The following is a 19,132-nucleotide window of genomic DNA, read 5'->3' as shown; positions in this document are numbered from 1 at the left end:
TTTAGGATGTGATGCCAATTATTGTTAAAATTATTTTTGTATTGGGGCGCCTGGGTGGCTCAGTCAGTTAGGCGTCCGACTTATGCTCTGGTCATGATTTCATGGTCTGTGGATTGGAGCCTCATGTCAGGCTCTGTGCTGATAGCTCAGAGCCTAGAGCCTACTTCAGATTCTGTGTCTCCTTCTCGCTCTGCCCCTTCCCCAATCACCCTCTGTCTCTGTGTCTGTCTCTCTCTCTCTCAAAAATAAATAAACATGAAAAAAATATTTTTTTTATTGAGGTGAAATCACATAGCATTAAAATTAACCATTATATATTATACAACTCACTGGCATTTAGTACATTCACAGTATTGTGTCACTATCACCCCTACCTAGGTCTGAAACATTTCATCAATTTGAAAGGAGACCCATGCTCATTAAACAGTCGCTCCCTACCTGTCCTTACCTGCAGCCCCTGGAAAACCAGTAATCTCCTTAATTGCTCTACTGTGGATTTACCTATTTTGGGTATTTTCTATAAATGGAATCACAACGTGTGACCCTTTGTTCTGACATTTTTCACGTAGCATAATGTTTTGGAGGTTCATCCATGTTGTAGCATGTATCAATGCTTCATTACTTTTTGTGGAATTTATATTAATATAAATTTATATTTAGAATTTATATTAATATAATCTTATAATATTGTAAGGATGTACATTTTGATACAAGAAAATAGTTATTCCCAAAGCTCATGGTTTTCTTATGGAAGATGTAGAATCTAAGCAGGCAGTATAATCACAAGATACAACCAGTAATTCTAAACCCTCTGTGATTTATTTAGGAAGAATTTCTTCTCACTGCTGATTTCCCAGATATTCATTCATCCCATATTAAAAATAAGATATTGGAGCAGTTAGAGATTAGAATATAGGCATTGACTGCTTATTTTGGGAGGGACAAATAATGCTTTGTGTAAACAGAAACAAAATGTCATCATAGCAGCAATTGTAAATTATTAGACAAGGGTCAAAATTGTGATCAAGAGTGATCAAGACATAAATATTTTATTCCTTAAAGATTTTAAAAGAAATTTAGGAGATAAATTACTTCAAAAACAGCAAAACAATATGAACTGTGGAGGTGCTTAGTCTCTTGGTTCTGGTTTATTTAATCTGTGGTCATCTTTGTGTCCTTAAATGCTCCGGAAATTAAATATATAACACTTTTAGGCACCAAGGTCATTGTTTCATAATCCTAGAATTAAAGAACCCTCCAGAAATGTTTTTAGGCATATCTAAGTCATTTTACTATTGTCTGGAAACAACCCAGCATTTTTTTCTTCGTTAGCTCTTTCAGTCAAGCCATTGGTTCTCACCATGGCTATATACGTTAAACCACCTGCTACATTGAAAAAAAAAAATTCCCTTTAATTTTTGTAATGTGATTTTTTGGAAAGACAGGGTGCAAGTGGGGGAGAGGCAGAAAGAGAGGGAGACACAGAATCTGAAGCAGGCTCCAGGCTCTGAGCTGTCAGCGCAGAGCCTGACATGGGGTTCGAACTCACAAACCATGAGATCATGACCTGAACTTAATAGACTGAGCCACCCAGGTGCCCCCCACCTGAAGGTCCTTGTCTATGCTGTACCCCAGATCAAGTGAATCAGAATCTCTAGGAACAAGCCCAAGTATCTTGTTTGTGTAAAATTCTCAAGTGATCCTAAGGTTCTGCTAGGGTAAGGAATTAAAGAATTAAACCAGTGGATGAGCACCAGAATTACCTGTGAGGCTTGTTAAAAAGAAGCTGTGTCCCATACTCCAGTTTCTGATTCAATAGTTCTGGATGGGACCTGGGATTTTGCGTTGTGAACAAGATCCCTGGTGATGCTGTTGCTGCCAGCCCAGAATTCAACTTTGAGGACAATGAATTAATAATATCTTTTTTATTCAGTGAAGATAAGAATACAACTGGCTAACATCCTCCATATAAATGCCTTGTAAATGTTTTTTTTTTCCCACTTATTTTAATTTTTTTTCTTTTTAGTGTATTAAGATGATTAGGCCCTAAAGTCAGATGGACTGGTTAAAATGCCACTTCTTCTGTGTAACCTGGGCCAGGTTTCTTATTTTCTAAAGCTTTGGTTTCTTTTTTTTTTTAATTTTTTTTTTAATTTTTTTTTCAACGTTTATTTATTTTTGGGACAGAGAGAGGCAGAGCATGAACGGGGGAGGGGCAGAGAGAGAGGGAGACACAGAATCGGAAACAGGCTCCAGGCTCTGAGCCATCAGCCCAGAGCCCGACGCGGGGCTCGAACTCACGGACCGCGAGATCGTGACCTGGCTGAAGTCGGTCGCTTAACCGACTGCGCCACCCAGGCGCCCCCTAAAGCTTTAGTTTCTAAAGCTTTACTTTCTTCATATGTGAAAACAAGCACATCACAGATAATTTGAGGGTTAAATTTGATAATGTATGTAAAGTGATTGACTTACAGTAAATACAATTGTTAACTTTTATCAATAGCTTTCATTTTCAACAATTATAACTTTCCTATGGTGTAATTGGTTATAAAGTTCTGTGCTTCTTTTGATAAAGCAAATAGGGAAAAATATATGCTAAAAATCAGGAAGATGATTATATCTGGGAATCCAAATGAGCAGGTGCTCTCAAAGGACTTACAGAAGGTTTACATTTATATATATATGGATATATATATATATATATATATATATATGGATATATGGTTATATATATGGATATATATATCCATATATATGTATATATATGTATATATGGTTATATATATATATATATATATATATATATATATATATGGATATATATATGGTTAAAAGCTTTACTTTGGGAATCAGAAAACCCTAGGATTGAGTCCTGATTGAAGTTTCCATGCTTGTTATGTTCTCTGTTAAATGATGGTAATAAAAGTTCCTACATACTGAGTTTTTGTGATTGTTAACAGAACAGATAATACAGGTACAATGATTAGCACGGTCCTGGACATATCATAGGTATTCAAATGTTAGCTATTATTAACTGTTCTTAACTGCTCCTTTAAATATTAACTCTCCTTTCCCTCTTTTAAACTGATGTGTTTTTATGGCTCCTTAAGGGATGTCAGGAAGGAATGTAAATTCTTCAAGGGGAATGCAACTCTTGAGGAGAAATTTGTTTACTATTTCCCCAACACTCATCCAAAAACAAGACAAAAAAAGGAGTGAAGATTTACTCTTCAGACACTACATAACCTCACTATTTTTTCCCTTGACAGAATCATGAGAAGAGCTGTTGAAATTCCTGGTCAATCGTTAGTCTCAATTTCAGGCCTCCAGTTGGACATTTTTGTTAGTGGAGAGCATCACATTTAGGGCTGCTGCCAGCCCTTTGCCATGACTTCCAGCTTGAGATGTAGGGAAGTCTTTCATGTGCTCTCTGGCAGTGGAAGTACAGAAGCCTCTGTTTCCAAACCTTTTTCATGTTTCAGATTTGGCTGAAAAATGGGAACAATCCCCAAACACTCTGGGCATGATGCAAACTGATCCTGAGGAACTGCAGTAGCTGCAGTTGACAGGAGGTATTACTTCATTCATTGTACAAAGAAAGAGTACCCTATTGTTGATAGCTCTAAGTAATGTCTCCCAAAGTGTGGTACACATTCCACTGAGGATACAAAATATTTGGCAGGTGGTTTGTGGACATTCATTTTAATATTCTGTATTTATTTTAATATACATTAGGAAAAAGCACCTGTGATTGGTTTTCCAGATACTCTTGTTTAAGATAAATCTAGGATACACAGAAAACTTAAAATTTGAGTTAAGGAAACTATTAGGTAAATAATAGTACAAAGGGCATGTATGCTTTTTTGATAAATACACTGAGGGAGAATGTGATACAAATTCGGGACACATTTTGCTAAATATTCAGGTTGTTTTGTGCCTCTGGAATTAAAAATGATCCATCTGCATATATCACAAGTAAAAGGAATACTTACCTATAGAGAATAAAATGGTTATGACTATCTTTTACAATTTTTCAGTTATTACTGGTGGTAATCCAGCCTTTCTTTATTTTCCCCAATTGTCTCTTTCAAGATTTTTACTAACTGTAAGAGGAGGATAAAGAAGAAAGAATCAAGGCACATATTCAACGAAAAAGAAAAACAATTCAGATTTAATGGGTACTTCATTTAAGGTTAACATTGAAAGGATGGGCCTTTGCCTATAATGTTTGAAGAGGCTGATTAAGCCATTCTATTTTTACAAGTTTTATATACCACTAGAATTTATTTTCTAATTTAATTGCCAAATTCCTAATCTGATTAGAGCCCAAGGGGAAGCAAAATTAGTATTGAAGAAAAAATAGAGAAAAAAAGATTTCCTTTGCTTATGTACAAGTCATGCCAGTCTATATATTTCTTATAAGATTAATAGTAGAGTTTTTCAGTTCTTTTTCATTTTATCAGAGGCAAACACTTGCTGCTTTATCTCCTTATCCTAGGAAACAGAATGGAGTGATATATGCCACAAGTCTAGTCATAAAAGAAGTCATGAAAATAAGGTCATCTAGTTGAATTGGCTGGAAATGAATCTGATAACAAGTCTTAGTGATGAGGCCTTAAATGGCATCCACATTGCTCCCATGGTTCCCAGGGAATAAACTTCTCATCACACTACAAAGTGACTGGTTTATATGTGTGTCTTCCCTACTAGATGTCTCTGTAGAATAGTATAGTCTTACTAAATTATTTCCAACTCGTTTCATTCATTCAACAAATATTTTTTGAACACCAGTTATGTGTCAGGCACTCACTGTTCCAGGTGGTGATGATGCAGCAGTGAGGAAGAAAACATTAGTCCCTGCCCTCAAGGAAACCAAAGCTGTTGATGTGTTGTGAATGTGGTCACCGTCCCATATGAATCACTTAAATGTGATTTTTAAGAGGTTCAGAAGCAATTTAAAACAATGGAGAAGATGAAATTATAGGGAATGGAGTTAGGTAAATGTAATCATAACATTCAACAAAACAAGTTTAAAAGGATCATTTTTGAGCACAAGGAAGAAAATTCAAATTTAGAAACAGTAACAACATTAGGAGCACTTGATATGCTCTAGACATGTGTTGAGTACTTTATATCCATTATTAGGTTTAATCTTCACATCTCCCTTATAAAAGTGATACTGTATTATTATCCTCATTTTCTGGGTAAGGAAATTAAGCTTAGAATAATTAAATGTCTTATCCAATGTGATTCAATTTTGTTAAATAGCATAAACAGGAAATAAGCAAAAACAAAAAAGCAATTTGCCTCCCACCTTAACCACTACAGAACAGTTCATCCAACCTCTGATGAACAGAGGTTGTCACAACTCTCTAATCACAGACAGAATAACAGAATCACAGAAAGTCTTGTATCTTCCAGTCACTGTTCAGTTGGAAGTCATTTATCAGCTTTGGCTTCAAGGATTAGTCACCATCCACGTGCCATTTGGTACATGATTCATCACATGGTGATTCCAGCCATTCATTTCCAATCATATTCTTTCTGAGTTTCTGAGAAGATGTAAAATATGTGTTCTATCTGAAGTTGTAAAAGTTGAGATAGAGAGACCTTTGCATTTTTTCTCATCTAGGAATCAAGATTTCTATAGGGAAAAAGAGAAGAAAGGAGGCAGTTAATAAATACAAAGTGGTTTGTATGCTTTTTCCCATAATAAAATCTCATCTCACTGGGTCTCCGATGGAAATCTTTCTCCATTCTGGTATGAGGGGAATGTTGGCATCTGTATTTCTACTTGTTACAGTCTCCAGCTGTTTGTTTTCTTTTATGACTTGGGTACTTGTAGAAGTTATCTCTGTTGTAGAATTAACAAGTAACCTCACACTGGAAGGTATTTCTACAATGTTTCTTGAATGGTTTTCAACCATAGTCTGTGGGTGACTGGGACTGGTGGGTACTGTTTTTGCTGTGATTTCATTTCTGGAATTTGCTTTGAAATATATGGATCCTGAATCTCTCATGCGACTCTCCAGAAAGTGGGGTCTTGGAACCTAGTAAAGATGAACACAGGAAAACCTACAAGGGAGGGTGATGCTTGTATGTCTTCAGATCTCATCAGCAGGAATTATGAGTCAGTCAGACAGTCGGCTGGATCACAAATATTTATTAGTTGCATTCTGTATGCCAGAAAAAGGGGATAGATACGTACAGTCTAGGCTCTGGGAAGGCTCTAATCTAGTGTGAAAGACCAAAATGAAATAAATTGTTTTATTTGTGTTCACATTAAAAGTCTAACCCAGATATTAGCTCCATATATGGAGCAAGGACCAATGATTCTTCTCGCTCATGCCAAAGAAGTCACTTGCCCAAAAGCCATTCATTTTACTGAGAAAGAGGGATTTTATCTCACGGGAAACATCATTTTACTGTAAAACTCTGTACTCGATGTATCTTCCCAAGTTTCTCATAGCCACACGGCCACAGGTTTCCTCTTTCTTCTGACTCTTCTCCAAACCTCTCTAGCCCCCAGTTTTCTATTTCCAGATCTTCCCTTGAGTCCCTTCTCTACTTTCTTATGTGGAATAAATTAATCATTTCTGAGCTCTTTCCAACATATAGGTAGCTACAGGTAAAAACTGATTTAGATAGCAAGACACCCACCAAACCAGAAATTTCTCTTGTCAGAGGCAGGGAAATATTTACATAATAGTTTTTATGTTCTTCACCTACCTATATTTCTCCACCCACCGCAGTATCTTCCTCACCCCATCCACTGCAGTATCTCCATCTCTTTTCAGTCTTTCCAATTTGTTTGAGAGGTACCAGTGGATATTTCACATGTACTCATGAAGTGCCATCAGTCACCAGGTGATATTCTCCATCTTCTTGTTTTTCTGTTTTAGCCCCCTGTGGTATTTCCATCTGTTGTGGATACCTTTGATGCTTACATAGTTGAGTGAAGGGGTCTTGGCTCTGCCTCCAGGGATTACAGCCAAGTGCTTCCTTTTAGACATAGCTGCCACTGCCATAGCCCTGTTGATATTCTTGAACCCTGAAAGTGCCAGAGCAGAGTCATAAAATATGGTGCCCTTCAAATATAGGATATATTTCAAGAATATATCCACAGAATATGTGCTGAATGACATTGTGTTAAGTATACAAGGGAGGAGAATGCTTTCCCACCTGTTTTGTCATCATAGGGATCTATATGAAAACTTGAGAGGTGCCCAATGGTGTTTTTGAGGAATAAACTCTATTTTATATTGTTTGATGTTATTTTAGGGTAATATATATAACAAATGATATAGCACAGGTCAAACCATTCAGAATTGATCCTGAGTATAATCTGAACAATCAGATTGGATGCTTGTTAGTGGATGGGACAACCATACTGGTGCATCTTTGCTTAATATTAGCTCTGTTTTGGAAGATTATAACATGAATCCATGATGGCCATGGTTAAGAGGAGGAGGAGACTCATCTCAGTTATAAATGCCATGTTGTTCCTGTCCCCTAAATTTAAGAAATGCTTTCTTCCCTGTTTCCTAATCCTGAGTATGGTTGAAGGCATTATAGCTCAGTGGGATATGAATGTGCACCCTAGATATATGGATTGAGTATCAAATTGAGCATCTTGCTCTGCCATATAAGAGATCATAGATCTTGGGTAATTAACCTCTATGTGCCACAATCTTTCTCATCTGCAAGATGGAAATAATAATACATAATTACGGGGGTGCTGTAATTGTTAAATGAGGAAATTAATTTGTTATGGATTAAAAAATGTTATGCATTATTATTGTGCCATGTTATTATATCTAACTCATTCTTTAGAGCAAGTTTGGCTTCATCCCAATTCTAGGCAGACTCACCCCGCACCTTCAAAATGCAACAGAAGTAATTGAATTAGCTCATTTACTCATTCATTTGTTCTTTCATTCCTTCAACCGAAGTGCACAGTAAGTGCTGGGAAATCAGTGATGAAAGAGATTACTTTATGAGCTCACAGCTAGAGAGGGGAATAAGCCAAAAAAGACATAATTAGAAAGCTGTGTAAAAAGTGCCATTATAGAGATATGAAAAAAGGTTATTGAAACACATCAGAATCACTTATTGAGCCTGGAGAAATTAAGAAAGGTTCCCGAAGGAAGTAACGGTGACTAGTTGTTAGGACAGATTTAGGGCCATCAAGTTTCCATGTAAATGGTGTTCCCTGCCCCACTGGAAATTTCTGGATGAGGCTAATGTTTACTAGGACTATTACAGATAAGAGATCAGAAATTTAAAGCATAAACCTTATTCTAGAGCTCTAATAATGCAAATAAAATGCAAGGATACAAAGCTTTCAAGATCAAGCTACCTCAGTATTCAACTGAATACAATTATTTAGTTCTTTAGAACTTTTTTTAAAACCTTTTTGGAGGTATGGCAGAGGAATTTTTTTTTTTAATATGGGTTGTTTTTCATATTACTTCTTAAATTCTGAAGTCTCCTAAATGGCTGAATAGTCAGCAACAGCGACCCACAGTATTGCTGTTGGTTAGGTTCACGTCCTTGGAAGAATATTGTCCTTAGCATCTCATAAGGATCCTCAAATGCACCCAATGTTCCTCAACTGAAGTCCCCAAACGTGAGTTCATTGTACATGTCCCTGTGTTTTCCAGCTGATTAAAATTACCTTGAGACCTTCCCCCCCCCACCCCCCAGATTGACATTACTACTTGCAGTGTCATGTCTGTTCTTTCTTTTTTTCTTTCTTTCTTTCTTTCTTTCTTTCTTTCTTTCTTTCTTTCTTTCTCTCTCTCTCTCTTTCTTTCTTTCTTTCTTTCTTTCTTTTTCTGGAAAAAAATCAATTTCTCTGTCTCTCTGTCTCCTCCCTCCTTTTAAGTACTTGCTTTTCAAGCCTCCCTTTCCTAATTGTCTACTCTTCCCTCAGGAAATTGTGCATTCCTTCATTACATTTCTTCAGATTGGAAAAGTGTATATGAACAAGCATGTGTAGATTCACAGAAACTTACACACACACACACACACACACACACACACACAAACACACACACACACTCTACATAGAGAAACAGAATTTTAAGTCTTGGCTGTTAAAAAACACAGGAACACTTTAATAGAAGCCTCACCACTCACTCTTGTATCTTCTGCTGATTTTCAGCTGTATTTAGTTCTTAATGAATCACTTAAGGTGTTGGTTTTGGATTCTCTTTTTTCCAGGAATAATTTTCAAAGCATCAATGTTGGAAAATGATTTTAGACTATCTGAGAGTTTACTTTGTCCTTGTGGGCCCTTAAAAACTCTACTGCACAGGTTACCCGTCACTCTTGTTTTTTTTTTTTTTGGGTACAGAAGAAGGATTAAATCACTTTGGTGCTATAAACTGGTTTTTAATCAGTTGTTTTAATCACTTAGTCTGCTTTAGGGCTGTGAATCAGTGCAGCTGGAGCCCTTTGGAAGCCTTTTGGCTGGCTTGGAATCAGTTCACTAGATTTGACATACTGGCACCATCCCTGGCTGGCTATGTGAGCTGTGACCAATTAGGTTTGCTATGACTTAGGTTTCCCATCAGTAAAATGGGATTAAACATAATATCCATGTTTCAGATTCATTGGGATAATTAAATGAGATCGTATGTAAGGAGTGCTTAATACCAACCTGGAAAATATTAAGCTCTTAATAAATGTCCTTATTATTAGTGCACATGAGTGACATATCAGCCAACAAAGAGACATGCAACAGAAGGAGGAAGCTGCAAAGGCAGTTCAAGGGCTTTATTGCTATATTTGGTATTATTTGCTTCCATTTCTGTCAGATCAGAAATTTGTTATTTGCTATGAGAAAGACTGATAAATCTGGGCACGATATTTTTCTCCTAAGTAAATCACATTTTTTCCCTGGAGTTTGTTTTGCCCTCTCCTCTAACTTTTCCCTACACACCAATCTCTAATCTTATTGCCCTTTACCCACTGACCTGTACCTTGAGGACACAAGAGTCAACATCTGTGGCTTCTGTTTTTATACCATGACAGCCGTTGAGAAGCTCCATTCCTGAAAATCCCTCCCAGTTCTTGATGAAAGCCCTGCTCGTAATTCCTGTTTTCTGCACATACTTAGTAAAGATTTCAGTGCCATAACCTTAATTCTATAATTATACCCTGTTCTTTATGTTTTACTGATCCTTTTGTTCAAATGTTTACACCCTACATTTGGGAAATTACCTTCTTATAATTTTTGTTTCTTAATGGAAACATATTTCTCCCAGACAGCCCTTTGCTGGCCCATTGACACACCTGATATATGTTTATTCTCAGATAGTTTTTCTGTGTAGTCACAGGAGACTTTATGGCGAACTTCCATACCAGTGTTAAAGATAGCCATAGCAACACCAAAGAGGTCTTTGTGAAATCTGTGCTTAGGACGTACCACAGGAATTAATAATTCTCTGGCCACTGTTTTAAATTGTAACCACACTGTTTTTGTAAGAAAGTTGCTCAATTTGTATACACAGAGCACACAGGGCTACGTTCTGATCAGGGTAGTATAGTTTCATTTAAAATTCTTATCTCAGAAATCTAAATACTTAGATTATTCTGCTTAATATGCACATGCTATCTACATTCCTTTGAGTGACAAGTTATGAAAATTTGTTTTGCTTATTTGACCCTCCCTGATAATTGTCTCCAACTCCTAAAAGTCTGAGTGAATACAAGGAGAGAATACCATCTCTAAAAATGTTTTTAAATTCTTTTTCCCAGAGTCAAGGATAATTTTTTAAAATATTTATACAGACATCATTATCAAAAATTATTTTACTGGACATTATGCTAATGTTTCTTCTTAGAGTTCCCCCATTACATACTAACTTTAAAAACCTAGTGCTAGTTTGCAGGTTTTAGTAGGTCAGCATGCACAGCAAAAGTGTATTAAGGTGGACTGCTCTATTTATTGATTTGCCCGGGATCTTCTAAAGGCTGGAGGCAATTGTCTGCGGAAGGGGGCGGGAGGGCTGTACATGATCTAGGTCGTGCGCATCTAGCCAATTTGTAAGATGATCCGCTGCTCCAAGCCATCAGCCACCCTTAGCATAGGGGCACACTCATGCATTCCTGTCAAGTCATCTTGTGAAAGGCTGCCTGCTTCCAGCTCGGCTTGGATGTGCAACCTTAATAAAACTCACTGAGGTCTGGGAGAAAATAGCAGATCTGCTGCAGATAGGGTAGGGGAAAGGGTCTAGAATATGTACACGCAGCTGACTCAGGCAGGCTCCACGCTGAACGGTCACACAGAGAGGAAACAATAAATCTCAGCTACTATGCAATAAATATCTCAAGGAAACTACCATTATAGTGAAATAAAAAAAAAAAAACTAACATTTTAGAACAAAGCTAACAAATGGCTAGTTTTCTGTGATTCTTTTTCAAAAGTTTTCTCTGAGGGGGATAAAGTCAAACAAACAAGCAGTTTTACCTAAAATAAAGACTAGTTTAAAGGTCAGAAGAAAGGAGCAAGTTTTTGCGAGAGGCACAGAAGGAGAGAGCTGGCAGTACAATGACAGTTTTCCTTTCCTTTGCTTTCCTCGCTGCCATTCTGACTCACATAGGGTGCAGCAACCAGCGGCGAAGTCCAGAAAACGGTGGGAGAAGATATAACCGGATTCAACATGGGCAGTGTGCCTACACTTTCATTCTTCCAGAACACGACGGGAACTGTCGTGAGAGTACGACAGACCAGTACAGCACAAACGCTCTGCAGAGAGATGCTCCACACGTGGAACCGGATTTCTCTTCCCAGAAACTTCAACATCTGGAGCATGTGATGGAAAATTATACTCAGTGGCTGCAAAAAGTAAGTGATTGCTTTCAGTTTCTAATTGCACAGAGCCTTTTCCGTTCTGCACTGCAGCTAACTTAGAGTTCCTTAGGGGGGCATTTGTGTGTTTACCTTTTGCTCAGGGGTGGGGGTGGGAGGGAGGCAGTGTTTGCAAATGCAAGCCGGCTGGCTCCCAGTGACTTCATGGGTGAGCCAAGGTTTTCAGGCTTGTTGTGCAAGCCTGTGAAGGTAGGGTGGCAACCCTTTTATGTGCCTAGCAGTGGCATATTTTATGACGTTTCTGGTTTCCTCTTATTTAAAATTTAGCTTGATTTTTCTGTCTAAGCCCAACTTGGAGAAAAAAAAAATCCTGTGTGTCTTGAGAAAGTTGGTGAAAAAAGAAAATAATGACAATACTAATTTAGAATCAAATCAATTTCACACCAGGAATTTTGTGCAGCTAGGGTGAGGAATCATCACCAAATACTTGTTTTTCTCAACCTCTAGTAAAGTTAATATGAAATGAGAGTAAGTGTAAAGTATGATATTTGGTTGGAGAAATTGTATAAGTATATAAAGGCAATTAATTTTAGCAAGTAATAGAATAGTAGAGGACAGATTTATGTCATATATTTTTTCCATCCCTGAAAATCCTGAAGATATATTTTAATGTGAACTCCTCAGGAAGAGGTTGTTTGCCCAGTGGGAAAGGAGAGATTGAGCTGGTGGTTGCTGTTTTCAGAGCGTGCACCTGCAGATTGGAGCTGAGCACGTGTAGGCTTTGCTATAGTCCTGAAATACCTCTTTTCTCAGGACATTGTGGTAACCACAGTGCCATGCAGGAAGTATCCAGATGAATGGTAATGATGAATATGCAGTTAATCCCAATTTATAAAAATCAAAATGCACATTTTATTCAGTTTTTCTCTATAAACCATTTAGAAGTTTTTGTTGAAAATATGTCTATTAAAATATGAACATACTTTCTGCAGCTTCTTTCTTTGCTCTCCGTTTGTGTAACAGGTAAACAGCAGATAACAAGAGTATTCAACTATGTCAGTAGAAGGGTGGCAATATCACATTTGTGAAAATTCTTCTCTCCTGGAGATCTTTACTAAAAATTCATTTGGTGCATATAGGTAGGAACATAGCCAGTCCGGTCTCCTTTAAATTAGTCTTTTAACAGAGCAAACACTTTAAGAAGATGGGCAAACGACAAATGCTCTGTTTTCCCCCCCCGAGTTGTCATGCTCACTTAGAGCACTGCCTGCTGAATCATGCGAGTAATAGTTATTCTACTTTTGTCCACTAGGGACTGAACTAAGATCACCGATACTTTATTTGACAAGTTAACTGAAACTGGGTAGTTTCAGAGTTTCCAAACCTGGAATTGTAGTTAATCTTTCTATTGTAGACTACAGGTGAAAAAGATCAATAGGGACGGAAGAATAGAAAGCAAACCAAATTCTGTACCCTTTTGATAATTGTAGTTTAAATTTCAAGCACTAATTGTAGCAGTAGTTTGTAATAGGATATCTGTTTTATCTTTAGCAAAATATATTTTAATAGTAAACAAATTAATTTGGTTAAATTGCTTATTACTATTCTCATTATAGCATCCATCTAGTTTTTAATGAGAATTCAATCATTAAAATTAGTCTGGATAATTTGAAGGGGCTGGGAGGGAAATTTAGTCCCAAATTGTCCCACTCAAGCTATTCTACCAAAAATGTAATATTTTGTTTATGTAAAACATAGAGTCAAAATGGTGATTCAGACATAGTAATGCATATTTTTTGTTGCTATGCAATGATTCAGCAGCAATAAGGTAAATATGTGATTCTATTGGGCTTATGTCATGCACATGTTTCGTATGTTAATTTATTGTGTGAAATAAATTTGATTTTTGTTTGCATTGTTCTTGGTCAATGATTACGGCATAGTTTTCAGATTATGGCCAAGCATAACTATGCAAATATTCTTTGGTTACATTGACCCTTGCTAACGTGAATTGAGCTGATTATATGCTGAAAATGTCCCTGTTGGTATGAGTCAGAGCGTTTGGCTTGACTATTGTCTGCTTAAATTTGCATATCTTTTGTCATTGTTAATGCGATTGGTAGGAGGATCAAGAAACCAAATAAATTCTTTCAGCAAAGAACTTGTTAAAAAGCTCTCTCAAGTTTCCCTTAATTAGAGGATTTTTTTACTTCAGGTTCTAAATTTCTTGTAATGTATTTATTTTGATAATTCAAATGGAAATCTTTTTACTGTAACTATTTAGTATGCTTAATACTGCAAGTTGTACTACTTCTATTTTGATTCCGAATAGTTGTGTTAGGATAAAAAGCAATGCAGTGCAGAAACTGAGGTTATCAGTGTAAATGTAATTAAATCATCCATTTAGCAAAATAATTAATCAAAGCATGGTGATTATTATGCAGCTCATGGCATCACTACCAGGAAAGTTTTTGATGTAGAATGTGTGTTCCAAATGCTAGATGCAGACAGATGATAATTTATGTTAATCTGATACCTTCCATGAAGTTTGGTAAACTGGATTCTTTTACAAATAATCTTCACAAGACATTGGCTGTTACTTACACTCTCACACCTCATTTCTGGTCTTGCCATTGAACAAGATGAGAAATAAGGTATGCGAGGGGGCAAATGATGTGTCGCTCACCATAAGTGTTGGAACTGTTTTGGCACTTGTCTCTTGATATGATGGATTTCATTCAAGGAGATCAACTTTACATAGTAACCTGTCAATTAACACCAATTGTGAGTTAGGTTGCTAGCATTATTTTCACTTGTCAGATGGGGAAGAGCAATATAAATAATAAGCTCAAAAATCACCCTTTCATTGGGTAAAACACCTGGGCTGTGTATCTAGATTCAACTCTCTTCACTTGTATAGTTCTTTTCAGAATTATGAGCAAACCGTACCCAATACCTGAGATGACCAGGTCTTGGGATATTAACAGTAAGTACAAATGGCCTTTGTGACTTTGCCACTCTCATTTGATTCCTTTCTACCTTTCTTTGACAGAGAAATGTCTACTGTTTAATGTCACTATGTCTTGTGCTTCTTGAATTATTGTTTTCTTTCTCCTGTATCCCAGAAGTTCACTAATATGTATACGTATATGTATATGTCTTTTGCCTTCGCCAAATGATGTCTTTTTGTTGTTGTTGTTGAAAGTATAAATTGAGTAAAAAAAAATGCCTTGTAACAGAGAACAAGGGTCTAGCTACTGTAAATATTTTACATTGGATAAAATTGATGAATTGATGATTATTAGTAGAAAATTAGGTATGAATTGCCATCCAAAATATTTTAATAAGTGCGAAGGTTTTACTGGAACACTTGGCTAAATGTTTCTACTGACAGCAATTTTTGACTAATAACATCCTCTACTTACATTCTTTGTTTCAGAGAATTATAATCATCTTTTTGAAACTCCTATATTACCAATATTAACCCATATTAATATCCACCAGAATGTGACGTCCGTGAGACTTTGTGTGCTCGCCTACTGCCATATCCCCAGGGCCTAAAACAGTATACAGTCCTTTGCAGACAGACAGTAAATATTTGTTGAATGAATAAATGGATGCATTGTCTATGTGTTGCAATCTATACTTTACCATGTACTATTAACAATTTGTTTTGGGTGTACCCTTTACCTCCCTAACTAGATTGTAAGTTGTCATTTAGGCAAGCACTACATCCTACAATTACTTTTGTCTCGATATTAAAACAATATTGAGTCTGGAGTAGGTGGTTACTAATTATCCAAATTGCATTTAGCCAGTGATCTAGGATCTCAAAAACTTGTACCTTTGCTCCATCTTGTCCACTTAATTATTCTTCGAGTCAGTTTTGTTGCCAGTTTCTCTAGGACATGTACCTGCGCTCCACTTCTCCTCCCAGGCTGAGTTCTCCCATGTTGTCATAATACGTTCATTGCATGTGTCATGCTAGCACTGCACTTCCTGTCGTTTTCATTATTTGTTTTGAGGCTGTTTTCCGACTCAGAGTATGAGTCCCCTTGAGTGTAGTGAATAGTTCTTTACCCATATATATCTGAAATGTTTTTTAAGGGTTTGAACAATATCTCTGTTACCATCATAATGTTAAATAAAAGACATCAGGTGCTCCAGTGTGTGGTGCTAGAATAAAATAATGAAAATTAGGAGAGCTTGTAACTGCTTTTAGAGGCTAAAGTTTGCTTAAATCCTTTGTGCTAGTTTACTTGAGGGTCAGTTGGACCTTCCTTTGGGGAAAAAATAATTTTGGACTTCCAGGCCAGTAGGCAACAATTTACTGCATACAATAATGACATATATTTGCGTATAATATGTGCACATATGAATCTATGTAATTGGAAATGACCTCCCATCTGTGCATTGTTTTGGTGGCTCGTGACTATGCAAAATAAGCCAGAGGGGATGTTCTGTGTTTTATTTGCACTTGTAGGGGTGCTTCCTGAATGTGTGAAATGAGTGGACAATTGATAAGTATGTTTTTAAAAAATTGTCACTAAACTTGAAGAAAATATGCATATATAATTTATGCACTAAGATGGGAAAAAATAGCACTTGCCAAGAAAGTTTAAAGGAATAATTGTTTTTTAAATCCAGTTGTAGAAATGTCCCTACCAACTTCATCTGAGATCAACTCTTAGTTTTCAAGCCAAGTAGGGAGTCTTCCCCTGTATTAACTTTTCAATGAATAGTTAGGTTTTATTTGTTGCTTGTTATATTTTAGAATCAAAAGATCCAAGAAGACAGAAAAAACATTTCTGAGTCCTAGAAGTTAGGCAGTTGGAGCTATCATAGTCTTTTGGATTTCTCTGTAGGAAGAAGCAAGCCTCTTCTCAAACTGTCTGTCTTGGCAGATTGCAGGATTTTTGAACCAGGGCAAGTAGGTCCTTTACTATGGGTGATTGCAACTGTTCTTTACCCCTGACCATGCCATTTCACAGAAGCCTTTTTTAAGTAGCACTAATCTCATATGGAATTATTGGTTCAATGTGATCTGAAATGAATATGAATGTATCATTCTTTTCCTTAAAATTTTCCTACAGTTTTTCATTATGTAAGACTAAAATGCAAATTCTTTACATTGAGGCTGTATATGATCTGCCCCCATATTCCCCTCTAGATTCATCATTTACAACATTTCCCTTATTCCAGTTACTCAAATGACATTAGCCTTCTTGTTATTTCTATAAAAGGTCAGTTTATTTCTGTCTCAGGGACTTTACATGCTATTTACTTATCTAAGAAAATTCTTCCTCCAGATATTGGCATGGATGGCTCTTTCTTTTTATTCAGGTCTTTGCTCGGAAGTCATCTTCTTGGAAAGTCTTTTCTGAGCACTATTACCTACCACCTTCCTGAATTCTACTAAGTGACTTTTTGTCATATAATGCTGTATTATTTCTTTGTGGCACAGCATGACCTCTTATTGCTTATTGTTTGTCACCTTATTTATTTTTTCTCCCTCTACCTATAATGTAAATGCCAGAAGAGGTCCTTGTCTGTCTTATTCTCTGTAGTATACCTATATACACAACACATAGTAGACCCTCAATAAATATTTGCAAAAGATATTCTCCTGAACCTTACACTCTATGAGGTAGAGACTGTGCCTGTCTTGTTCACTAGTTTTTATTTATTATTTCGTCTGTTATTTTTTATAGCAGATCTACTTTTCTAGGACAATACCTGGAACATAGTTGGAAAGAATACTTTTTTTTTTAATGAATAGAGAAATGAATGAATTCCATGAGTAGATTTGGGCTATAATTAAATATTTGTATGAAAATGAAACACTCAACTATATTCCCTGTGATACCCATCTAACTATGTACTAGGAGAAATTTTAATCTTCTGAATTTCCATCATTTAAATCAAGGATCAGCAAACTATGGCCCTTGAACTAAATCCTGACTGCCACCTGTGTTTGTAAATAAAGTTTTATTGAAATAAAACCACACCCATTCCTTACTGTAATTGTCTATGCATTTGTAAATAAAATTTTATTGAAACCGAGCCACACCCATTTGTTTATGTAACGTCTATGGCTGCTTTCTTCTTACAAAGGCAGAGTTGAGGGTTGCAACAGAGACCACAGATGCTAACATTTAATATCCAGTCCTTTACAGAAAGTTTCCCGACCCCTGTCCTATACCACAAAAGGAATATGGTATTAATATTGGGACCATTGCAAGGTAAATTGTGAAGTTTGTTGTGTGGGAAAAAGATCGCCCTCCAGGAGGTCAAATAATCTTTAGGTCCATGCCAGTTGGCAGAGAGCCTGAGTAAGCCATTTCTTGGCTTGGTATCTGGACATGCTGTGAGGTGACATTTTAGAGGAGTTACAGGCAAGGAAATTTCATGTCTTTCCTTTCCTCTGCCCATCATTATGTGGACAGAGAAATATTCCAAAAGCAAATATATGTTGGAACAGAAAAAGCACCTGAATAACAATGCAGATCACCAGCATCTGGGTTTACCAGGCCTTGGTGCCAGGGCTCTTTGCTTTATGTACTTGTTTCAACCTGTTGGTTGTGGCATCAGCAAGAATGTTGACAAAACATCAGAGGCGTTCTGTTTTCATGGCACTGGGGCTTCAGCTCAGCCTCTTAGGTTCAATTTATTTAGAAACCTTTCCTCCCTCTATCATTTGCTTTAGGTATAAGCATTACAAGTATTCCCATTTGTGTAGATGATGGGAGGGGAGGAGCAACAAGTGGGTTGTTCAGGCACAATTTACAGAGGTTTATCAGCTGCTATGCTGTAACTTGCTACTTGAGGAGGTTTTGTTTTCATTCTGCCATGGCCTTGTCTCTGTGTAGAAACAGCATCCTTTTCCTGAGCCTTGTCTTCTGTTCTTTTTTTAATACCATTTGCTTAGATGCACAACCCTAATTACATTCTGAGTCATCCTCCCCTTTTGTTCCAATACAAGATTATCGTTTGCTGTGAAGTTGGGAAGTTCCAAACCTCCTTTGGTTCTGGCCCCATGGTCATAGAAGGGAGGGCCTCTTAGTGTTTAAATCTCTTTACAAAGTGTACAAAAGATATGCCTCCTCCCTTATCAAAGAGGTTTCTAAAGAATGAAGCACTCCAAGGATTATCTTTTCTTTATATTTTGAGACTCTGTACCAAACACTTTTCTCAAATTCTTACACAGAAATAGCAGAAGTAAGAGGTTTTGAGTTTGTTTGGTCTAGGTTACCTAGCCAAATGACCTGATTTCTTCCTTCAAACATATGAAAAGGTAATATTTAACAGAGAAAA

The 19,132-nt window shown here is 36.8% G+C and overlaps 1 protein-coding gene and 1 long non-coding RNA gene across 5 annotated transcripts in view; one reads left to right on the top strand and one right to left on the bottom strand.

The window, feature by feature from the left end:
- Positions 1-3,798: 3,798 nt before the first annotated feature.
- LOC125156606 (uncharacterized) lies at positions 3,799-11,734 on the bottom strand. Of its 2 annotated transcripts, none has more exons than XR_007148700.1 (3): positions 11,606-11,734; positions 6,730-7,051; positions 3,799-5,644 (listed from the first exon to the last, which is right to left on the bottom strand). It is a non-coding gene; the product is annotated as an uncharacterized LOC125156606 (long non-coding RNA). The 2 variants fall into 2 exon arrangements; XR_007148699.1 differs by having other exon boundaries at positions 11,477-11,610.
- The window catches only part of ANGPT1 (angiopoietin 1), a 242,237-nt gene continuing 234,189 nt past the window's right edge, over positions 11,085-19,132 (top strand). For 2 of the 3 annotated variants that reach the window (XM_047842771.1, XM_047842770.1), the window contains exon 1: positions 11,085-11,854. In XM_047842771.1, coding sequence (XP_047698727.1) covers positions 11,558-11,854 — 297 coding nt within the window. In that variant the 5' untranslated portion in view covers positions 11,085-11,557. Of the gene's footprint in view, positions 11,859-19,132 lie in introns of all 3 variants that reach the window. The other variant, XM_047842772.1, reaches the window with a different exon arrangement.

This window comes from Prionailurus viverrinus, chromosome F2 (assembly GCF_022837055.1).
Source record: "Prionailurus viverrinus isolate Anna chromosome F2, UM_Priviv_1.0, whole genome shotgun sequence".
In the NCBI taxonomy this organism is placed as follows: Eukaryota; Metazoa; Chordata; class Mammalia; order Carnivora; family Felidae; genus Prionailurus; species Prionailurus viverrinus.
The sequence above is the reverse complement of the archived record's forward strand: the minus strand, read 5'-3'. Positions and strand labels throughout refer to the sequence as shown.